This window comes from Oncorhynchus mykiss, chromosome 12 (assembly GCF_057628025.1).
Source record: "Oncorhynchus mykiss isolate SJ-2025 chromosome 12, ASM5762802v1, whole genome shotgun sequence".
Lineage (NCBI taxonomy): Eukaryota > Metazoa > Chordata > Actinopteri > Salmoniformes > Salmonidae > Oncorhynchus > Oncorhynchus mykiss.
Window position 1 is genome coordinate 91,358,710 of NC_143033.1, and position 22,965 is coordinate 91,381,674.

Consider the following 22,965-nt stretch of genomic DNA (forward strand, 5'->3'; position numbering starts at 1 on the left):
TTGTTGTTGTTTGAACTCCAGATTGCCTCTTTAATAACTCTATGACTATGTGCTCACAGCAAAACAGCAATGGTTAGGCCTTGTAGAAAATATATATTATACTGTACCTGTCAGAGAACCTAGCACAAAACAATGGGTTCGGTGCTTAGATGGGTGAGAACAAGGGGTGTTTGTGTTTAGATGTACTTGAATCTGTCAGCACAGAACATTACTGCTTTGTAGCTATTGAAATCAGTACCTATACAACAGTGTTCCCCAAAAACAGAGCATGCCTGTCGCTTGTTGACTGAAAATCACTACAATTTAACTTGTTCAGCTGGCTATAATACTTTGAAGATAATTCATTATGCAACAACTGTCCTGTGTCAATAGAAAGAAAGGAATTTATCACAACACCCTTGAAACATTCTCACACTTCATCTTTTGCTTTGGAACTTTAAGTGAAACAGATGGGAAGAGAGGGGGGATAGATAGATAATTAGACAGTAGAGAGGGAGAGGGAGAGAGAGAGAGAGAGAATACAATATGAGGAGAGGTACACAATGGGAGATATTGCCATTCAGTGAAGACAATGTATCTGTCCAATAATCACTGTGGTGGGCTTGAATGTTTTGTGTTCAAGCTAGATTGGAATGGATTGTTTGATGAAGCTACTATTGAACACAAAACAACATATCTATCATCTTCATAGGCCCATGTTTAAAACATACAAGTACTGTATACACACTGTACATTCTAGGTTTCCTCTGTAAACAACAAGCAGCAGTGTAGCTCCCTAACTAATACAGTAGATCTGTGTACTGGCATTGCACTGGAGCTTCAATATGGTTTAATCCATTGATACATGTTAAATAAATACACATTGTTTGTAGCTGCCTGGAGGGGTGAACATTTACAATGCAACGTTCATTAAAGCATTAACTTATTTCATTACAAAAATGTAGAACGCTAGAGCGGAAATGTATATTAGACGTGTACAAGACAGCTCAAACTATATTAAATTACACAGAGTAGCAGCTCACTATGTTGCCATGTTCTTTAGCTCTTTCTGTCTCTGTGGTCATTTTATAGCAAAAGCCACATTTTAATACTGTACATTATAGGTGCGTTCGTAAATTCACTTTAGAGTGTCAGAGTGCACTCGGAGTGTGCTTTGAGTGTTTGTAAATTCAGAGTGTTGTCAGATTGTCCGTTCATAACTTCAGTGTTTCGATCTCGGAGCGTTCAGAGTGCACACTGGACACTCTGGCCGAGGTGTAGGGTTGATCTGAGCATTCTGACTTTACATCGGCCTTCAAGCTCCCAAGCCAACTGGCTAAACTTGCTTAGCTTGCTTGCTAGCTACTTCCAGACACAAATGAGAGAACACTTCACTCTGAACATGTTACTCACCCTTGCAGAGCTGCTATTAGTGCTAGAGTGTTTCCATGTTATCAAGAGGGTTAGTGACTGTAACTGTGTTACTGGCAACAATTTAATTCAGTTTTTTAGCCAATGTTTACTTAAATCTGTCATAACAACTGAGTTTAGGCAGTTCGTAAATTCATAAATGATTCTGCGCTCTGGCACTCTCCAACCAGAGTGTTCTGAATTTCGAAGTAAGTTGCCATGGTGAATTTACTAACGCACCCTAAATCAGGCCAGTCCTCAAGTGCCACAGTGTCTGTTGCTTAGTAACGGATGATATGGACCAGGAGAGCGGACACTCTCTGCAATCAATGACAGAAATGTATCAGTTAAGGACCAAAGAAAGGAAAATCTGTGGCCCTCAAGGACTGCTCAGAGATCCTGCCTTACATCTTTATCTGTACACTTAAAACCAAGCAGTGTAGTGCAGTGTTTCCCCTTCTACTATTACTTAGGCGGGGTGCCCCACTCTCATTCATCTGTATCCTTAACTCTGTTGCCCCCACCACCAGCCTCAATTTAGTTTATCTTCAGTTGGATTCTATAAAAACATGTATGGTTTTAGCAGCCTTTGTTGAAGATTCCCCTGGTCTAGACTAGTCTGGTCTGTTCTAATGGAGTCTACTACTAGTCTAAGGGCTCCATGGACTCTGGCTCTGTGTCCATACAGGTCTCCCAGGGGTTGATCTGGGCAGGTCTAATCTGATCTACTACTACTAGTCTAAGGGCTCCATGGAGTCTGGCTCTGCGTCCATACAGGTCTCCCAGGGGTTGATCTGGGCAGGTCTAATCTGATCTACTACTACTAGTCTAAAGGCTCCATGGAGTCTGGCTCTGCGTCCATACAGGTCTCCCAGGGGTTGATCTGGGCAGGTCTAATCTGATCTACTACTACTAGTCTAAAGGCTCCATGGAGTCTGGCTCTGCGTCCATACAGGTCTCCCAGGGGTTGATCTGGGCAGGTCTAATCTGATCTACTACTACTAGTCTAAGGGCTCCATGGAGTCTGGCTCTGCGTCCATACAGGTCTCCCAGGGGTTGATCTGGGCAGGTCTAATCTGATCTACTACTACTAGTCTAAAGGCTCCATGGAGTCTGGCTCTGCGTCCATACAGGTCTCCCAGGGGTTGCGTGGCATCTGGGGCATGGAGAGGATCAACAGGCTGAGACCACTGAAGACCAGGAGGACGAAGGAGGTGCAGGCACATTCAAACGACCAGGAGTAGTAGTACTGTTCCCAGACGGTCTCCTCGCTGTCAATCATCCGCTTGGTGGAGTTCCGCATCACCTCAACAGAGATGATGATGCAGAGACCTAGAGGGAGAAGGGTTACAGGTGAGGATGGATGGATGGGCAGACGGACGGACGGATGGAGAGACAGAAAGGACAAACTAACGAACAAATGAACAAATAACTGATGAACCTGGATGGACAGGCAGAAACATGTACAATGTTCTTTGTAGTCATGCCTGATGTATGACGTGAAATCTCAGTCAAAGTAGATGTGTCTGACCTGCGAAGGCAAAGAACATCCCAGCAGGCCTCAGCAGGTAGTCCCTCCCCTTCCCGAAGGAGCACACGACACACAGCGACCCCAGGGTCATGAAGGCCAGGCTGAACACAGCAATGGCCGCTGCTGAGAGGTTGTACTCTGAGAGTGAGAGAGAGAGAGAGAACCTGGATTTTTTTCAGTGGAGAGAAAATGTTCTGGAATGGGGAGATACTACCTCAACTTGTCCAAAAAGAACACATATTCCCATTTTTCTGTTGCAAAACGTTTTGCTACGGTGTGCCTTACATGGCCATGGCCAGTTTAACATTGTTTATGACAGTGCTAATGAGTCAACTTTGAGGTTTTGTATTGTAATGTTGTGTATTGTTATGCTAGAAAGAAGGATCCTCAAGTCAAGCATTCGGAGGATCTGGGGCCCTCAATCTGTTTCTTTCCATCTTGATAACCAACCAAAAATCATTCAGTTCTTACTGTAATCCATCTCCCATTCTAAGGCATTGGAACTCCCACTAACCCATCCCCCTCCAATTAACCTTAATCAGCATGAAGAGAATACAGCAGAGAGCCCTCTTGAACAGTGTCTTCGTTAACCATCACTGACTATATAGTTAGCCTGCTTGAACCAGCAGACTGAATGGTGTGATCCCCACTGTTTCACTGAGCTCAGCATTCAGTCTGGTTTAACCATGCTACAATACACTAAAACCGTCTATTAGCACTGCTTCTAGGAGAGGAGTGATGAAGAAAGAAGACTTGTCTCCAGGTGACTCATCCTCTCTAACCCCCCTCCAATCCTCCAGGCCCTTGTACAGATTACGATAAGCCAGGGCTCACTTTCCCGTCGTAAGTAGCAGAAGAGCATGGAGCGTGAAATAAGCGTTATCGTTCCACTCAAGTAGCTACTTTTGTCATGGCTTGGCTGTGGAGAGACACAGAGGGAGACATACAATCTGTGTCTACATGCATAACCTCAGACGTTACGGTGGGCTGCCTCTGCCTGTGATACCGACCTGCTAGGGATTCTTATGGATGCGTCCCAAATGGCACCCTCTTCCTTATATACAGTAGTGCACTACTTTTGACTAGAGTCCGTAAAGAGACATTTGGGACATAGGCACAGCCAATAGGTCCACAGGGCAAAGTGACGTTTTCAACTAAATTCACGCAAGCAGGGATGAGAGGGGACGGAAGCAACCTTTCCTCCGTTAAAAGCAGTGCAGAATCCTGATTTCAACCAATAAGTGTAACGTCTGCTTCCAACTCACACTCTCAAACACATAGATCCCCTGAACGCAGCTCACTCTCCAGATCCCAATCACCTGAATTCTGATCATCTGTTCACACACCCGTATGTCATTATCACACACTATTTAGTTCAGTTATTTGCACCCAATCATTGTGAGGTATTGTTTGTTATATGGCGCTCTGGTTTCCCCGTAATGTACTCCTCCTGTGTATGATAGTGTTGCCTGCCTCACTAACGGAGCCTTTTGCCTATTCCCTACCTGTACTTTAGCCTATCAGATTTCCTGTTATCAACCTACTGCCTGATCTCCCGGACGACGTTACTAGCCTATTCCCTACCTGTACTTTAGCCTATCAGATTTCCTGTTATCAACCTACTGCCTGATCTCCTGGACTACGTTACTAGCCTATTCCCTACCTGTACTTTAGCCTATCAGATTTCCTGTTATCAACCTACTGCCTGATCTCCTGGACTACGTTACTAGCCTATTCCCTACCTGTACTTTAGCCTATCAGATTTCCTGTTATCAACCTACTGCCTGATCTCCTGGACTACGTTACTAGCCTTTTCCCTGCCAGTACTGTTGCCTTTTTGGACCCCCTGTGTATGACCTGCCTGCCCCTGGACCCAGCTACCTGCCTAATGGTGTGGTCCTTCACAATAAACACCTGCTGTGCCCTGCGCTTGAAACCAGCTCTCTGTCTCCCATCGTGTTCATTACAATAAGGACACACATAGTTAAAACATGTTTCATTAGAACTGGGTTCCAGCTCCTGTACTAATGTCACCAGTCAACTCCATTACACTCAAAAGTTACTTCACCTTCAACCAGTAAATCCTGCTGATGGCTAGCCATGCTAGGTTTCTACCTGTCTGTCTTAATGAGTGTTGTCATGCTTATAGCATACTCTGCACACAACAATGTATATTTGTAAGGGGTCTGCAGTAGTCTCCTAGAATAGCATCTGTTTTGAGGAGAGCAATGTGAGATGCGGAAAGATCTAGTTTTTTCCCCTGACGCGGGGATAATAACTAATAGCATGCGTGTGTGTGTGTGTGTGTGAGAAAGGGAAAGGGAGAGAGAAAGGGTTCGCCAATCACAGAGGGTACCATCATGTCTGTGTTTTGACTGAATGTGTTTTATTGTCATGCTGAGAGCCCAATGAGCAGTCCCATAGACACATAGTATACATCTCATTCCTATTCACCATGCCTCCCCCTCAACAGCATAGGCCCCTCATTGCTTGAAAACAAGGATTAACAGTTCTGATATTTAAGGAAATGCACCATATTTGAGGGAATTGTACTCATGTATTACTCAATTTACAACTCAAAACTAAAGTTGTAAATTGTTTAAAATCGCCACAGTGGTGAATCTGACCGAATGTATTTTAAAAAATGTTGCACTGTGGCTCATTCACCGGAAGCCTGTAACGAAGGAGAGAGAACTCACCTTTCTGAGTTTTGGCTTCGAACCCTTTGGCCTCTTCTTCCTTAGTGAAGTGTTTGAAGTAGGAGCAGTTCTTGGCTGCGGAGGGAAAGAGATGAAAACATTTATTGAAGTGGGTGCAGGTGCATGGTGGCTCTGGGTTGTAATCAGCCTCCCAATGCTCCAGCACTACCAATGAGCCTGGCAGCCATTTTATTTTTTTAAAGACCACTTCCGTGGTTGCCGTCGCACCGTGAGGTCTTCTAGGCAGAGAGCTCTGTAAATGTTGTAATTCATTTTTTAATTTTTTGTGTTTTTTGTGTCATTATTAAAATCCATTTGGGGGGTTTGACTCCTCTGGGGGTTGATCACATACTTCTCGTGGTCTTGACTCTCAGAGTTGAAGAATTGGGATGAAAAGTCTATATTTTTGGCTAATAGCTAGCTAGCTGGCTGTTTGGATTTAAATAATGCAGCCATGGCTTTATGGTTTCATCTGTCAGGAAGAATAACAACAAGTACAGCATGCTGTGTCCAGAGATGGCAGAATAGTTTGGATCATTTCATCATTAATTAACATTACTTCAAAAACTTTGCCTAAAATCCCGTGTTTCTGTGTCAAATGTTTTTTAAGTCCATAACCATTTGTGTGAGGTTTTTACTTTTGTTTCAAAGTAGATTTATTTAAGACTACCAAGAAACACTCTGTGTGACCCTGATTTAGCCCACTGCAGTAAAAGTTTAACTGCTGCCAAGATGTGGTGGCTTTTGTGCGCTTTTCAGCAGCCGTGGCATCACCCAAGGTGGGTGCTATATGTTTGGCAATGTAAGACCAGTACCTACAGAGGAGCGGGTCCTATGGAGGACCAGTACCTACAGAGGAGCGGGTCCTATGGAGGACCAGTACCTACAGAGGAGCAGGTCCTATGGAAGACCTGACCGTCGGAGAAGCAGATGTGGTGCTCTGATGAAGCGCTACAGGTCTGTTTGTCTTTGTTTCTCTCTGGCTGGACCATCGATGTCCCCTCCCCTGAAGGTACACTGCATTTCCAATCCAAACTGCCTCAACTCACAGCCTTTCATCACAAACCAAATATAGACATTCAATCTCCATCTCTACTATCTCAATTTAAATGTGTTGTTTTCTGTTTTGATTTTTATGCACTGAGATTATTTTCTGAAAATTAAATAAATAATTATTTTTATTAAACCCATAGAAAATTTAAATCCAATTTGAGATCTCTTCTTTATCACCTCTAATTTGCATAGCCAACATTTTTTGATTATTTTGTCATACTCATGTTACTTTGATTACTTGATTACTTTGTCATTCTCATGTTTTGCTCCAGAGAAACAACCATGTATAATCTTAGATTTGAATCACTCTGATTAAATATGTCTAAATTCTGATGGAGTGATGGAGAGGTATGGTCTGTTTCCTATCTCCCTGTACAGAGTGATGGAGAGGTATGGTCTGTTTCCTATCTCCCTGGACAGAGTGATGGAGAGGTAGGGTCTGTTTCCTATCTCCCTGTACAGAGTGATGGAGAGTTATGGTCTGTTTCCTATCTCCCTGGACAGAGTGATGGAGAGTAAAGGTCTGTTTCCTATCTCCCTGGACAGAGTGATGGAGAGTTATGGTCTGTTTCCTATCTCCCTGGACAGAGTGATGGAGAGTTATGGTCTGTTTCCTATCTCCCTGGACTGAGTGATGGAGAGTTATGGTCTGTTTCCTATCTCCCTGGACAGAGTGATGGAGAGTTATGGTCTGTTTCCTATCTCCCTGGACAGAGTGATGGAGAGTTATGGTCTGTTTCCTATCTCCCTGGACAGAGTGATGGAGAGTTATGGTCTGTTTCCTATCTCCCTGGACTGAGTGATGGAGAGTTATGGTCTGTTTCCTATCTCCCTGGACTGAGTGATGGAGAGGTATGGTCTGTTTCCTATCTCCCTGGACAGAGTGATGGAGAGGTATGGTCTGTTTCCTATCTCCCTGGACAGAGTGATGGAGAGTTATGGTCTGTTTCCTATCTCCCTGGACAGAGTGATGGAGAGTTATGGTCTGTTTCCTATCTCCCTGGACAGAGTGATGGAGAGGTATGGTCTGTTTCCTATCTCCCTGCACAGAGTGACAGAGAGGTATTGTCTGTTTCCTATCTCCCTGGACAGAGTGATGGAGAGGTATGGTCTGTTTCCTATCTCCCTGGACTGAGTGATGGAGAGGTATGGTCTGTTTCCTATCTCCCTGGACTGAGTGATGGAGAGGTATGGTCTGTTTCCTATCTCCCTGTACAGAGTGATGGAGAGGTATGGTCTGTTTCCTATCTCACTGGACAGTGATGGAGAGGTATGGTCTGTTTCCTATCTCCCTGGACTGAGTGATGGAGAGGTATGGTCTGTTTCCTATCTCCCTGTACAGAGTGATGGAGAGGTATGGTCTGTTTCCTATCTCACTGGACAGTGATGGAGAGGTATGGTCTGTTTCCATGGACAGAGTGATGGAGAGGTATGGTCTGTTTCCTATCTCCCTGGACTGAGTGATGGAGAGGTATGGTCTGTTTCCTATCTCCCTGCACAGAGGGATGGAGAGGTATTGTCTGTTTCCTATCTCCCTGTACAGAGTGATGGAGAGGTATGGTCTGTTTCCTATCTCCCTGGACAGTGATGGAGAGGTATGGTCTGTTTCCCTGGACAGAGTGATGGAGAGGTATGGTCTGTTTCCCTGGACAGAGTGATGGAGAGGTATGGTCTGTTTCCCTGGACAGAGTGATGGAGAGGTATGGTCTGTTTCCTTGGGCAGAGTGATGGAGAGCTATGGTCTGTTTCCTATCTCACTGGACAGTGATGGAGAGGTATGGTATGTTTCCATGGACAGAGTGATGGAGAGGTATGGTCTGTTTCCCTGGACAGAGTGATGGAGAGATATGGTCTGTTTCCCTGGACATAGTGATGGAGAGGTATGGTCTGTTTCCTTGGGCAGAGTGATGGAGAGGTATGGTCTGTTTCCTATCTCCCTGGACTGAGTGATGGAGAGGTATGGTCTGTTTCCTATCTCCCTGCACAGAGGGATGGAGAGGTATGGTCTGTTTCCTATCTCCCTGGACTGAGTGATGGAGAGGTATGGTCTGTTTCCTATCTCCCTGGACAGAGTGATGGAGAGGTATGGTCTGTTTCCTATCTCCCTGGACAGAGTGATGGAGAGTTATGGTCTGTTTCCTATCTCCCTGTACAGAGTGATGGAGAGGTATGGTCTGTTTCCTATCTCCCTGGACAGTGATGGAGAGGTATGGTCTGTTTCCCTGGACAGAGTGATGGAGAGGTATGGTCTGTTTCCCTGGACAGAGTGATGGAGAGGTATGGTCTGTTTCCCTGGACAGAGTGATGGAGAGGTATGGTCTGTTTCCCTGGATAGAGTGATGGAGAGGTGTGGTCTGTTTCCTTGGGCAGAGTGATGGAGAGGTATGGTCTGTTTCCCTGGGCAGAGTGATGGAGAGCTATGGTCTGTTTCCCTGGGCAGAGTGATGGAGAGGTATGGTCTGTTTCCCTGGACAGAGTGATGGAGAGGTATGGTCTGTTTCCTTGGGCAGAGTGATGGAGAGGTATGGTCTGTTTCCCTGGACAGAGTGATGGAGAGGTATGGTCTGTTTCCCTGGACAGAGTGATGGAGAGGTATGGTCTGTTTCCCTGGACAGAGTGATGGAGAGGTATGGTCTGTTTCCCTGGACAGAGTGATGGAGAGGTATGGTCTGTTTCCCTGGACATTGTGATGGAGAGGTTTCGTATGTTTCTCTGGACAGAGTGATGGAGAGGTATGGTCTGTTTCCTTGGGCAGAGTGATGGAGAGGTATGGTCTGTTTCCCTGGACAGAGTGATGGAGAGGTATGGTCTGTTTCCCTGGACAGAGTGATGGAGAGGTATGGTCTGTTTCCCTGGACAGAGTGATGGAGAGGTTTGGTATGTTTCCCTGGACAGAGTGATGGAGAGGTATGGTCTGTTTCCCTGGACAGAGTGATGGAGAGGTATGGTCTGTTTCCCTGGACACAGTGATGGAGCGGTTTGCATGTATAGACCAAGGAGACCCCTCTTCCTCTCTCCCTCTATCCCTTCTACTCTTCTTCCCTCCTCTTCCCCTCTACCTCTTTCCCCTATCCTCTGCTCTCTTGTTTGTTCCCCAGGATGGAAAATAACTAAAGACGTAGCTTAGCAACAGGCTGCTCTGTTTTTTTGCTGGTGTGTATTTTCAAGTAAAGGCCCTTCGAATGGGACAGGAAGGGGAGGGGGGCAGTGGAGAGGATGCTGAGGTGCCCAAGCTTTCATGCCTGAATATCAGCTCCATTTGGCTAGCCTATTTCCATCAGAGAGGTGATTGTACTGTATATGTGCCTGTGTCAATGCAGGCCGGAAGAGAAGACTTGTAGTAAGATATACTAGGTCTGACACTTAAACTGAGGATATACTGTGGTTCTGCTTTATCTTGCTGTATCTTGGCAGAACCACTGCTTCTATCCAGGAGACTGCATGTATCACTTTAATCCAGCTAGATATCATATTGTACAAGCAGCTGAATGTTGTCTCTTTAACCAGCTAGATATCATATTGTACAAGCAGCTGAATGTTGTCTCTTTAACCCAGCTAGATATCATATTGTACAAGCAGCTGAATGTTGTCTCTTTAACCAGCTAGATATCATATTGTACAAGCAGCTGAATGTTGTCTCTTTAACCAGCTAGATATCATATTGTACAAGCAGCTAAATGTTGTCTCTTTAATCCAGCTGATATCATATTTTACAAGCAGCTGAACGTTGTCTCTTTAACCCAGATAGATATCATACTGTACACACAGCTGAATGTTATCCTGGTCTCAGACCTGTTGGTGCTGTAAAGCCAACAATTGTGGCCACTGTGGTACAGGAGCACAAACAGGTATGGGATCAGGCTAAATGTTTACCTCTCCTGGGACTGGAACTAGGAGAATGACTAAACATACACAACTGTTTAAAGTAGAGAAGGTAAAGAAAGGCAGTTTCATCAGGCTATAGAGCCCTCAAACTCACCTCTGAACTGTTTTTTTATTGTTGCTCTCCAATCAGGGACTGATTTACACCTGGTAAACCAGGTGTGTGCAATTACTTATCAGGTAGAACAGAAAACCAGTAGGCTCCGGTTCTTGTAAGGTAAGTGATGAATAGCCCTGCTCTAGAGGCACCCTTGCTTTGTGTTGCCAACCACTGAGAGAGATACTCTTTGCCAATACAACAGCACTCAACACATATACTGTACATAGGCTGTGAAGACTCACATGCTGCTGATATGTGAGATTCTGGGGATAATATTTTGGGGCCGTATCATTGACCTTGTGGTTAATAAGGGAACTTCATTCCAGTGAGGTAGGCAATTAGGAGGTGGTCTCGCCTGTCAGTTTCGGTTTTCATTCCTCCATTAGACCTCATCCTCTTCCTTCTCTATCCTCCCTATTCATCTTCCTCTGTTTCCTCTACACCCTTCTCCAGGCTGTATCATAACCGGCCGTGATTGGGAGTCCCATAGGGCGGCACACAATTGGCCCAGCGTCGTCCAGGTTTGGCCGGGGTAGGCCGTCATTGTAAATAAGAATTTGTTCTTAACTGACTTGCCTAGTTAAATAAAGATTTAAAAAATATAATCCTTCTTCTCCTCCCCCTCCTATCCTCCCGATATTCCTCTTCATCTCCCTCTTCCCCCCTCCTTCCTTCTTCTTTCTGTCCTCTCCTCCTCATCCATCTTCTTCCTTCCTCCTCTTCACTCGTCCTTTACCCTCTTCACTCATACTACATCCTCTTCACTCATACTACATCCTCTTCCTTTCCCTCTGCCTCTCTCGACAATGGATGTGGTGTCCTAGACATGAGGTAATGGTCTTCAAAATGAATGGACTTTTAACAGGAGGTTTACTTGTGTTTCCTACTCTTTCCAATCAAAGTGGAAAGAAGTCCACTACCTTTCTGCCCTCAATTTAACCCCTGGAAATGGCTTCCTTCTGGTAGCAGTGCTTAAGGGGAGATGGCATTGTCAACAGGAGAACAGTGGCTGTATGCGAGGGAATGGTGAGAGGAAAATGGTTATTTTTAAGTCCAGGTGCAGAATGACCATCAGATTCTGGGTCAATGTGAATCGGGGTGCTTTTAAAAAGGCTGACCCGCAGCAAGCATTCATAACTGGGTCGCAATGGCCTAGGATGGTACTCAGGGGTGTGTGTGTCTGTGCGTGTGTGTGTAATTTTAATGGCATGACCCTCCTCAGAGAACAAAGTTACAATCTATGGTTTAGTTCAAAATAAAAACAAGTCCCATTACTACAGTTGTCCTCTTACTATCTTACTTTATCACCACCTTCACCACCACGGTCACCATTACCATCACCACCACCGTCACTATCACCACCACCACCATCACCCACACCGTCACCATTACCACCACCACCAAAATCACCGTCACCATTACCACCACCACCAAAATCACCGTCACCACCACTGAATCCACACACCTGCCAGGTTGTTTACTGAATGCTACAGTATGTTGCTCACACACACACATGCACACACACAACCCCCTGCTGTCAGCTAGTCTAGGCTCCGTGCCAAGAACCAGGACAAGCAAACACAAAGCGGAAAAACGGATTAGGTGTTTAAGTGCCAACGTGTTTGCTCAAAGCTACATCTGGGCATTTAAAGAAACTCACCACTTTAGCCCTCACTCACCCTCGACTGAGCAGGCTGAGAAACTGGTGTGAAATTGGGGCCCACTGTCTCATGGCACGTGGGGTGAAGGTGGAGGGGGACGAGGAACTGGAGGCAGGGAGGGTCTGTCTTGCCTGACTGTCTGGGGGAAGGCTTACCTTTTGGAAGGCTGAGGATGAGGGAGGGAGTGAACTGGTAGGGAGAAAGGTACGGGGAGAAAGGGAGGGATGGAGGGAGGGAGGGAAGGAACTGGTAGGGAGGGAGGGAACTGGTAGGGAGAAAGGTACGGGAGGGAGAGAACTGGTAGGGAGGGAGGGAACTGGTAGGGAGAAAGGTACGGGGAGGGAGGAAGGGAATTGGTAGGGAGAAAGGTATGGGGAGGGAACTGGTAGGGAGAAAGGTATGGGGTGGGAGGGAGGGAGGGAGGGAACTGGTAGGGAGAAAGGTACAGGGAGGGAGGGAACTGGTAGGGAGAAAGGTACAGGGAGGGAGGGAGGGAACTGGTAGGGAGAAAGGTACAGGGAGGGAGGGAGGGAGGGAAGGAAGAAACACGTAGGGAGAAAGGTACGGGGAGGGAGGGAGGGAGGGAACTGGTAGAGAGAAAGGTACTGGGAGGGAGGGAACTGGTAGAGAGAAAGGTACTGGGAGGGAGGGAACTGGTAGGGAGAAAGGTACGGGGAGGGAGGGAGGGAACTGGTAGGGAGAAAGGTACGGGGAGGGAGGGATGGAGGGAACTGGTAGGGAGAAAGGTACGGGGAGGGAGGGATGGAGGGAACTGGTAGGAAGAAAGGTTCGGGGAGGGAGGGAACTGGTAGGGAGAAAGGTTCGGGGAGGGAGGGAGGGAACTGGTAGGGAGAAAGGTTCGGGGAGGGAACTGGTAGGGAGAAAGGTACGGGGAGGGAGGGATGGAACTGGTAGGGAGAAAGGTTCGGGGAGGGAGGGAGGGAACTGGTAGGGAGAAAGGTACGGGGAGGGAGGGATGGAGGGAGGGAGGGAACAGGTAGGGAGAAAGGTACGGGGAGGGAGCGAACTGGTAGGAAGAAAGGTACGGGGAGGGAGGGATGGAGGGAGGGAGGGAGGGAACTGGTAGGGAGGAACTGGTAGGGAGAAAGGTACGGGGAGGGAGGGAGGGAGGGAACTGGTAGGGAGAAAGGTACGGGGAGGGAGGGAGGGAGGGAACTGGTAGGAGGGAGGGAGGGAACTGGTAGGGAGAAAGGTTCGGGGAGGGAGGGAGGGAACTGGTAGGGAGAAGGATACAGGGAGGGAGGGAGGGAACTGGTAGGGAGAAAGGTACGGGGAGGGAGGGAGGGATGGAGGGAGGGAACTGGTAGGGAGAAAGGTACGGGGAGGCAGGGAGGGATGGAGGGAGGGAACTGGTAGGGAGAAAGGTTTGGGGAGGGAGGGAGGGAACTGGTAGGGAGAAAGGTACGGGGAGGGAGGGAGGGAACTGGTAGGGAGAAAGGTACGGGGAGGGAGGGATGGAGGGAGGGAGGGAACTGGTAGGAGGGAGGGAGGGAACTGGTAGGGAGAAAGGTTCGGGGAGGGAGGGAGGGAACTGGTTGGGAGAAGGATACAGGGAGGGAGGGAACTGGTTGGGAGAAGGATACAGGGAGGGAGGGAACTGGTAGGGAGAAAGGTACGGGGAGGGAGGGAGGGAACTGGTAGGGAGAAAGGTACGGGGAGGGAGGGAACTGGTAGGGAGGGAGGGAACTGGTAGCGAGAAAGGTTCGGGGAGGGAGGAAGGGAACTGGTAGGGAGAAAGATATGGGTAGGGAGGGAGGGAACTGGTAGGGAAAAGGATACAGGGAGGGAGGGAGTGAACTGGTAGGGGGAAAGGTACGGAGAGGGAGGGATGGAGGGAGGGAGGGAGGGAACTGGTAGGGAGAAAGGTATGGGAGGGAGGGAACTGGTAGGGAGAAAGGTACGGGGAGGGATGGAGGGAGGGGACTGGTAGGGAGAAAGGGATGGAGGGAGGGAGGGAGAGAACTGGTAGGGAGAAAGGTACAGGGATGGAGGCAAGGATGGGGGAGGGAGGGAACTGGTAGGGAGAAAGGTGCGGGGAGGGAGGGAGGGAACTGGTGGGGAGAAAGGTATGGGAGGGAGGGAGGGATGGAGTGAGGGGACAGATAGTGAGAAAGGTACGGGGGAGAGTTCCCTGAATTCCTATCGGACCTTGTAGTCATAGCGGATAATATTCTAATCTTTGGTGACTTTAATATTCACATGGAAAAGTCCACAGACCCACTCCAAAAGGCTTTCGGAGCCATCATCGACTCAGTGGGTTTTGTCCAACATGTCTCTGGACCCACTCACTGTCACAGTCATACGCTGGACCTAGTTTTGTCCCATGGAATAAATGTTGTGGATCTTAATGTTTTTCCTCATAATCCTGGACTATCGGACCACCATTTTATTACGTTTGCAATTGCAACAAATAATCTGCTCAGACCCCAACCAAGGATCATCAAAAGTCGTGCTATAAATTCACAGACAACACAAAGATTCCTTGATGTCCTTCCAGATTCCCTCTGTCTACACAAGGACGCCAGAGGACAAAAATCAGTTAACCACTTAACTGAGGAACTCAACTTAACCTTGCGCAATACCCTAGATGCAGTTGCACCCCTAAAAACTAAAAACATTTCTCATAAGAAACTAGCTCCCTGGTACACAGAAAATACCCGAGCTCTGAAGCAAGCTTCCAGAAAATTGGAACGGAAATGGCGCCACACCAAACTGGAAGTCTTCCGACTAGCTTGGAAAGACAGTACTGTGCAGTACCGAAGAGCCCTTACTGCTGCTCGATCATCCTATTTTTCTAACTTAATTGAGGAAAATAAGAACAATCCGAAATTCCTTTTTGATACTGTCGCAAAGCTAACTAAAAAGCAGCATTCCCCAAGAGAGGATGACTTTCACTTTAGCAGTGATAAATTCATGAACTTCTTTGAGGAAAAGATTATGATTATTAGAAAGCAAATTACGGACTCCTCCTTAAATCTGCGTATTCCTTCAAAGCTCAGTTGTCCTGAGTCTGCACAACTCTGCCAGGACCTAGGATCAAGAGAGACGCGCAAGTGTTTTAGTACTATATCTCTTGACACAATGATGAAAATAATCATGGCCTCTAAACCTTCAAGCTGCATACTGGACCCTATTCCAACTAAACTACTGAAAGAGCTGCTTCCTGTGCTTGGCCCTCCTATGTTGAACATAATAAACGGCTCTCTATCCACCGGATGTGTACCAAACTCACTAAAAGTGGCAGTAATAAAGCCTCTCTTGAAAAAGCCAAACCTTGACCCAGAAAATATAAAAAACTATCGGCCTATATCGAATCTTCCATTCCTCTCAAACATTTTAGAAAAGGCTGTTGCGCAACAACTCACTGCCTTCCTGAAGACAAACAATGTATACAAAATGCTTCAGTTTGGTTTTAGACCCCATCATAGCACTGAGACGGCACTTGTGAAGGTGGTAAATGACATTTTAATGGCATCGGACCGAGGCTCTGCATCTGTCCTCGTGCTCCTAGACCTTAGTGCTGCTTTTGATACCATCGATCACCACATTCTTTTGGAGAGATTGGAAACCCAAATTGGTCTACACGGACAAGTTCTGGCCTGGTTTAGATCTTATCTGTCGGAAAGATATCAGTTTGTCTCTGTGAATGGTTTGTCCTCTGACAAATCAACTGTAAATTTCGGTGTTCCTCAAGGTTCCGTTTTAGGACCACTATTGTTTTCACTATATATTTTACCTCTTGGGGATGTCATTCGAAAACATAATGTTAACTTTCACTGCTATGCGGATGACACACAGCTGTACATTTCAATTAAACATGGTGAAGCCCCAAAATTGCCCTTGCTAGAAAAATGTGTTTCAGACATAAGGAAGTGGATGGCTGCAAACTTTCTACTTTTAAACTCGGACAAAACAGAGATGCTTGTTCTAGGTCCCAAGAAACAAAGAGATCTTCTGTTGAATCTGACAATTAATCTTAATGGTTGTACAGTCGTCTCAAATAAAACTGTGAAGGACCTTGGCGTTACTCTGGACCCTGATCTCTCTTTTGAAGAACATATCAAGACCATTTCAAGGACAGCTTTTTTCCATCTACGTAACATTGCAAAAATCAGAAACTTTCTGTCCAAAAATGATGCAGAAAAATTAATCCATGCTTTTGTCACTTCCAGGTTAGACTACTGCAATGCTCTACTTTCCGGCTACCCGGATAAAGCACTAAATAAACTTCAGTTAATGCTAAATACGGCTGCTAGAATCCTGACTAGAACCAAAAAATTTGATCATATTACTCCAGTGCTAGCCTCTCTACACTGGCTTCCTGTCAAAGCAAGGGCTGATTTCAAGGTTTTACTGCTAACCTACAAAGCATTACATGGGCTTGCTCCTACCTATCTCTCTAATTTGGTCCTGCCGTACATACCTACACGTACGCTACGGTCACAAGACGCAGGCCTCCTAATTGTCCCTAGAATTTTTAAGCAAACAGCTGGAGGCAGGGCTTTCTCCTATAGAGCTCCATTTTTATGGAACGTTCTGCCTACCCATGTCAGAGACGCAAACTCGGTCTCAACCTTTAAGTCTCTACTGAAGACTCATCTCTTCAGTGGGTCATATGATTGAGTGTAGTCTGGCCCAGGAGTGGGAGGGTGAACGGAAAGGCTCTGGAGCAACGAACCGCCCTTGCTGTCTCTGCCTGGCCGGTTCCCCTCTTTCCACTGGGATTCTCTGCCTCTAACCCTATTCAGGGGCTGAGTCACTGGCTTTACTGGGGCTCTCTCATGCCGTCCCTGGAGGGGGTGCGTCACCTGAGTGGGCTGAGTCACTGATGTGGTCATCCTGTCTGGGTTGGCGCCCCCCCCCCCCCCCCCTTGGGTTGTGCCGTGGCGGAGGTCTTTGTGGGCTATACTCAGCCTTGTCTCAGGATGGTAAGTTGGTGGTTGAAGATATCCCTCTAGTGTTGTGGGGGCTGTGCTTTGGCAAAGTGGGTGGGGTTATATCCTTCCTGTTTGGCCCTGTCCGGGGGTGTCCTCGGATGGGGCCACAGTGTCTCCTGACCCCTCCTGTCTCAGCCTCCAGTATTTATGCTGCAGTAGTTTATGTGTCGGGGGGCTAGGGTCAGTTTGTTATATCTGGAGTACTTCTCCTGTCCTATTCGGTGTCCTGTGTGAATCTAAGTGTGCGTTCTCTAATTCTCTCCTTCTCTCTTTCTCTCTCTCGGAGGACCTGAGCCCTAGGACCATGCCCCAGGACTACCTGACATGATGACTCCTTGCTGTCCCCAGTCCACCTGGCTGTGCTGCTGCTCCAGTTTCAACTGTTCTGCCTTATTATTATTCGACCATGCTGGTCATTTATGAACATTTGAACATCTTGGCCATGTTCTGTTATAATCTCCACCCGGCACAGCCAGAAGAGGACTGGCCACCCCACATAGCCTGGTTCCTCTCTAGGTTTCTTCCTAGGTTTTGGCCTTTCTAGGGAGTTTTTCCTAGCCACCGTGCTTCTACACCTGCATTGCTTGCTGTTTGGGGTTTTAGGCTGGGTTTATGTACAGCACTTTGAGATATCAGCTGATGTACGAAGGGCTATATAAATAAATTTGATTTGATTTGAGAGGGAGGGAACTGGTAGGGAGAAAGGTACAGGGAGGGAGGGATGAAGGGAGGGGACAGGTAGGGAGAAAGGTATGGGGAGGGATGGAGGGAGGGAGGGCAGTTAGAGGAGTCTGGGAAGGAAAAGGGAAGAAGTCTGGAGATCCAGAACCTACTGGATCAACTCAACACATCTATATCCGGAGAGGTCATGCCCATAACGTGTACAATGGTCTCCATTTTTTTGATTAATTTTCTAAACTTAATTTTTAAGCCCACTTTTTATCATAATTATTAATAAAAGTATTATCCCCCTCCCCTATTCTCCCTAGTAAGTGGTTTCTTCAAAAGTGACCCAGGAGCAAAGATATGCTAGGCAGGACGCTAGATACTCTAGAGGTGCAGGCACTTAGATATTCTAGAGGTGCAGAATGTTAGATAATCTAGTGTTGCAGGACGTTAGATATTCTAGTGGAGCAGGACGTTAGATACTCTAGTGGTGCAGGATGTTAGATACAGTAGTGGTGGAAGACTTTAGATACTCTAGTAGTGCAGGACTTTAGATACTCTAGTGTTGCAGGACGTTAGATACTCTAGTGGTGCAGGACGTTAGATACTCTGGAGGTGCAGGACATTAGATACTCTAGTGGTGCAGGATGTTAGATACTCTAGTGGTGCAGGACTTTAGATACTCTAGTGGTGCAGGACGTTAGATACTCTGGAGGTGCAGGACATTAGATACTCTAGTGGTGCAGGATGTTAGATACTCTAGTGGTGCAGGACGTTAGATACTCTAGTGGTGCAGGACGTTAGATACTCTAGTGGTGCAGGACGTTAGATACTCTAGTGGTGCAGGACTTTAGATACTCTAGTGGTGCAGGACGTTAGATACTCTAGTGGTGCAGGACGTTAGATACTCTAGTGGTGCAGGACTTTAGATACTCTAGTGGTGCAGGACGTTAGATACACTAGTGGTGCAGGACGTTAGATACACTAGTGGTGCAGGACGTTAGATACTCTAGTGGTGCAGGACGTTAGATACTCTAGTGGTGCAGGATGTTAGATACTCTAGTGGTGCAGGACGTTAGATACTCTAGTGGTGCAGGATGTTAGATACTCTAGTGGTGCAGGACGTTAGATACTCTAGTGGTGCAGGACGTTAGATACTCTAGTGGTGCAGGACGTTAGATACTGTAGTGGTGCAGGACGTTAGATACTCTAGTGGTGCAGGACGTTAGATACTCTGGAGGTGCAGGATGTTAGATACTCTAGTGGTGCAGGACTTTAGATACTCTAGTGGTGCAGGACGTTAGATACTCTGGAGGTGCAGGACATTAGATACTCTAGTGATGCAGGATGTTAGATACTCTAGTGGTGCAGGACTTTAGATACTCTAGTGATGCAGGACGTTAGATACTCTGGAGGTGCAGGACGTTAGATACTCTAGTGGTGCAGGACGTCAGATACTCTAGTGGTGCAGGACGTTAGATACTCTAGTGGTGCAGGACGTTAGATACTCTAGTGGTGCAGGACGTTAGATACTCTAGTGGTGCAGGACTTTAGATACTCTAGTGTTGCAGGACGTTAGATACTCTAGTGATGCAGGACGTTAGATACTCTAGTGGTGCAGGACGTTAGATACTCTAGTGGTGCAGGACTTTAGATACTCTAGTGTTGCAGGACGTTAGATACTCTAGTGGTGCAGGACGTTAGATACTCTAGTGGTGCAGGACGTTAGATACTCTAGTGGTGCAGGACGTTAGATACTCTAGTGGTGCAGGACATTAGATACTCTAGTGGTGCAGGACGTTAGATACTGTGGAGGTGCAGACAGTATCGTCAGTGGAAGAGGAGAGAGAGTGTTGAGTGACACACACAGCTTTTGATTTCTGTCCTGACATCGCTCGTCCATATGTATATAGTCTTAATTCATTCCTACTTAGATTTGTGTGTATTGGGTGTATGTTGTGTAATTTGTTAGATATTACTTGTTAGATACTACTGCATTGTCGGAGCTAGAAGCACAAGCATTTCGCTCCACCCGCAATAACATCTGCTAATCACGTGTATGTGACCAACACAATTTGATTTGATTTGAGCTGCCGGGGATGGGCAAGATTCACAGAAGGTATGTTTTTAAATGAATTTGATCAAGCTTTGTAGCCTATTGACTCCTTCTTGATGAATACATTTAAATAAAATGAATTGTTTCTCTGTAATAACTAGTAATTTAATTAAATTGGCTTTAGCTAGTCAGCTAGATAGTTATGAGTTTGGGAAATTGGGAACCTAACTATGAAGCCATTTCAGGCTGTCATATAAAATAATGGGTGTATGACACCCTGTCTACATCACTTGCCACAACATGGCTTTTTGATAGTGTATTTAGTTCATCCGAATTTACACTACAGTGTCAAGACCAAGGCGCAGCGAATTTACACTACAGTGTCAAGACCAAGGCGCAGCGAATTTACACTACAGTGTCAAGACCAAGGCGCAGCGAATTTACACTACAGTGTCAAGACCAAGGCGCAGCGAATTTACACTACAGTGTCAAGACCAAGGCGCAGCGAATTTACACTACAGTGTCAAGACCAAGGCGCAGCGAATTTACACTACAGTGTCAAGACCAAGGCGCAGCGAATTTACACTACAGTGTCAAGACCAAGGCGCAGCGAATTTACACTACAGTGTCAAGACCAAGGCGCAGCGAATTTACACTACAGTGTCAAGACCAAGGAGCAGCGAATTTACACTACAGTGTCAAGACCAAGGCGCAGCGAATTTACACTACAGTGTCAAGACCAAGGCGCAGCCTGAGTAGAGTTCCACATCTTAATGATAGTGAAACATCCAAAAACAACAAAGACAAAGCGATCATGAAATACGTGGCGGGTATAGTCACTCATCCAAAACAATATCCCACATAGCAGGTGGGGAAAAGGACACACTAAGTATGATCCCCAATTAGAGGGCTCTCTATGGTCAGGGTGTGACATACAGTTATAGAACACCAGGGTTGAGAAACATGACAAATCCAGAACACTGAGGTTGAGAAACATTACAAATCCAGAACACAGAGGTTGAGAAACATTACAAATCCAGAACACCAGGGTTGAGAAACACTACAGTTCCAGAACACAGAGGTTGAGAAACACTACAGTTATAGAACACAGAGGTTGAGAAACACTACAGTTATAAAACACAGAGGTTGAGAAATACTACAGTTATAGAACACAGAGGTTTAGAAACACTACAGTTATAGAACACCAGGGTTGAGAAACATTACAAATCCAGAACACCAGGGTTGAGAAACACTACAGTTCCAGAACACAGAGGTTGAGAAACACTACAGTTATAGAACACAGAGGTTGAGAAACACTACAGTTATAAAACACAGAGGTTGAGAAATACTACAGTTATAGAACACAGAGGTTTAGAAACACTACAGTTATAGAACACCAGGGTTGAGAAACATTACAAATCCAGAACACCAGGGTTGAGAAACACTGCAGTTATAGAACACAGAGGTTGAGAAACACTACAGTTCCAGAACACTGAGGTTGAGAAATACTACAGTTATAGAACACAGAGGTTTAGAAACACTACAGCTATAGAACACAGAGGTTGAGAAACACTACAGTTATAGAACACCGAGGTTGAGAAACACTACAGTTATAGAACACAGGGGTTGAGAAACACTACAGTTCCAGAACACAGAGGTTGAGAAACACTACAGTTATAGAACACCAGGGTTGAGAAACACTACAGTTATAGAACACAGAGGTTGAGAAACACTACAGTTATAGAACACAGAGGTTGAGAAACACTACAGTTATAGAACACAGGGGTTGAGAAACACTACAGTTATAGAACACAGAGGTTGAGAAACACTACAGTTCCAGAACACAGAGGTTGAGAAACACTACAGTTATAGAACACAGAGGTTTAGAAACACTACAGTTATAGAACACAGAGGTTGAGAAACACTACAGTTATATAACACAGAGGTTGAGAAACACTACAGTTCCAGAACACAGAGGTTGAGAAACACTACAGTTATAGAACACCAGGGTTGAGAAACACTACAGTTATAGAACACAGAGGTTGAGAAACACTACAGTTATAGAACACAGAGGTTGAGAAACCCTACAGTTATAGAACACAGAGGTTGAGAAACACTACAGTTATATAACACAGAGGTTGAGAAACACTACAGTTATAGAACACCGAGGTTGAGAAACACTACAGTTATAGAACACCGAGGTTGAGAAACACTACAGTTATAGAACACAGAGGTTGAGAAACACTACAGTTATAGAACACCGAGGTTGAGAAACACTACAGTTATAGAACACCAGGGTTGAGAAACACTACAGTTCCAGAACACAGAGGTTGAGAAACACTACAGTTATAGAACACCGAGGTTGAGAAACACTACAGTTATAGAACACCGAGGTTGAGAAACACTACAGTTATAGAACACCAGGGTTGAGAAACACTACAGTTATAGAACACCAGGGTTGAGAAACACTACAGTTATAGAACACCAGGGTTGAGAAACACTACAGTTATAGAACACCAGGGTTGAGAAACACTACAGTTATAGAACACAGAGGTTGAGAAACACTACAGTTATAGAACACAGAGGTTGAGAAACACTACAGTTATAGAACACAGAGGTTGAGAAACACTACAGTTCCAGAACACTGGTGTTGAGAAACACTACAGTTCCAGAACACAGAGGTTGAGAAACACTACAGTTATAGAACACAGAGGTTGAGAAACACTACAGTTCCAGAACACAGAGGTTGAGAAACACTACAGTTATAGAACACCAGGGTTGAGAAACACTACAGTTATAGAACACAGAGGTTGAGAAACACTACAGTTATAGAACACAGAGATTGAGAAACACTACAGTTATAGAACACCGAGGTTGAGAAACACTACAGTTATAGAACACCGAGGTTGAGAAACACTACAGTTATAGAACACAGAGGTTGAGAAACACTACAGTTATAGAACACCGAGG

At 45.9% G+C, this 22,965-nt stretch overlaps 1 protein-coding gene across 1 annotated transcript in view; it reads right to left on the reverse strand.

Moving 5' to 3' along the window:
• Positions 1-365: 365 nt before the first annotated feature.
• Positions 366-22,965, reverse strand: part of LOC110515673 (voltage-dependent calcium channel gamma-1 subunit-like) — a 32,627-nt gene continuing 10,027 nt past the window's right edge. Inside the window, exons 2-4 of the mRNA XM_036972990.2 lie at positions 5,620-5,694; positions 2,921-3,058; positions 366-2,721 (exon numbers count right to left, since the gene is read on the reverse strand). Coding sequence (XP_036828885.1) covers positions 2,480-2,721; positions 2,921-3,058; positions 5,620-5,694 — 455 coding nt within the window. The 3' untranslated portion in view covers positions 366-2,479. The remainder of the gene's footprint in view (positions 2,722-2,920; positions 3,059-5,619; positions 5,695-22,965) is intronic.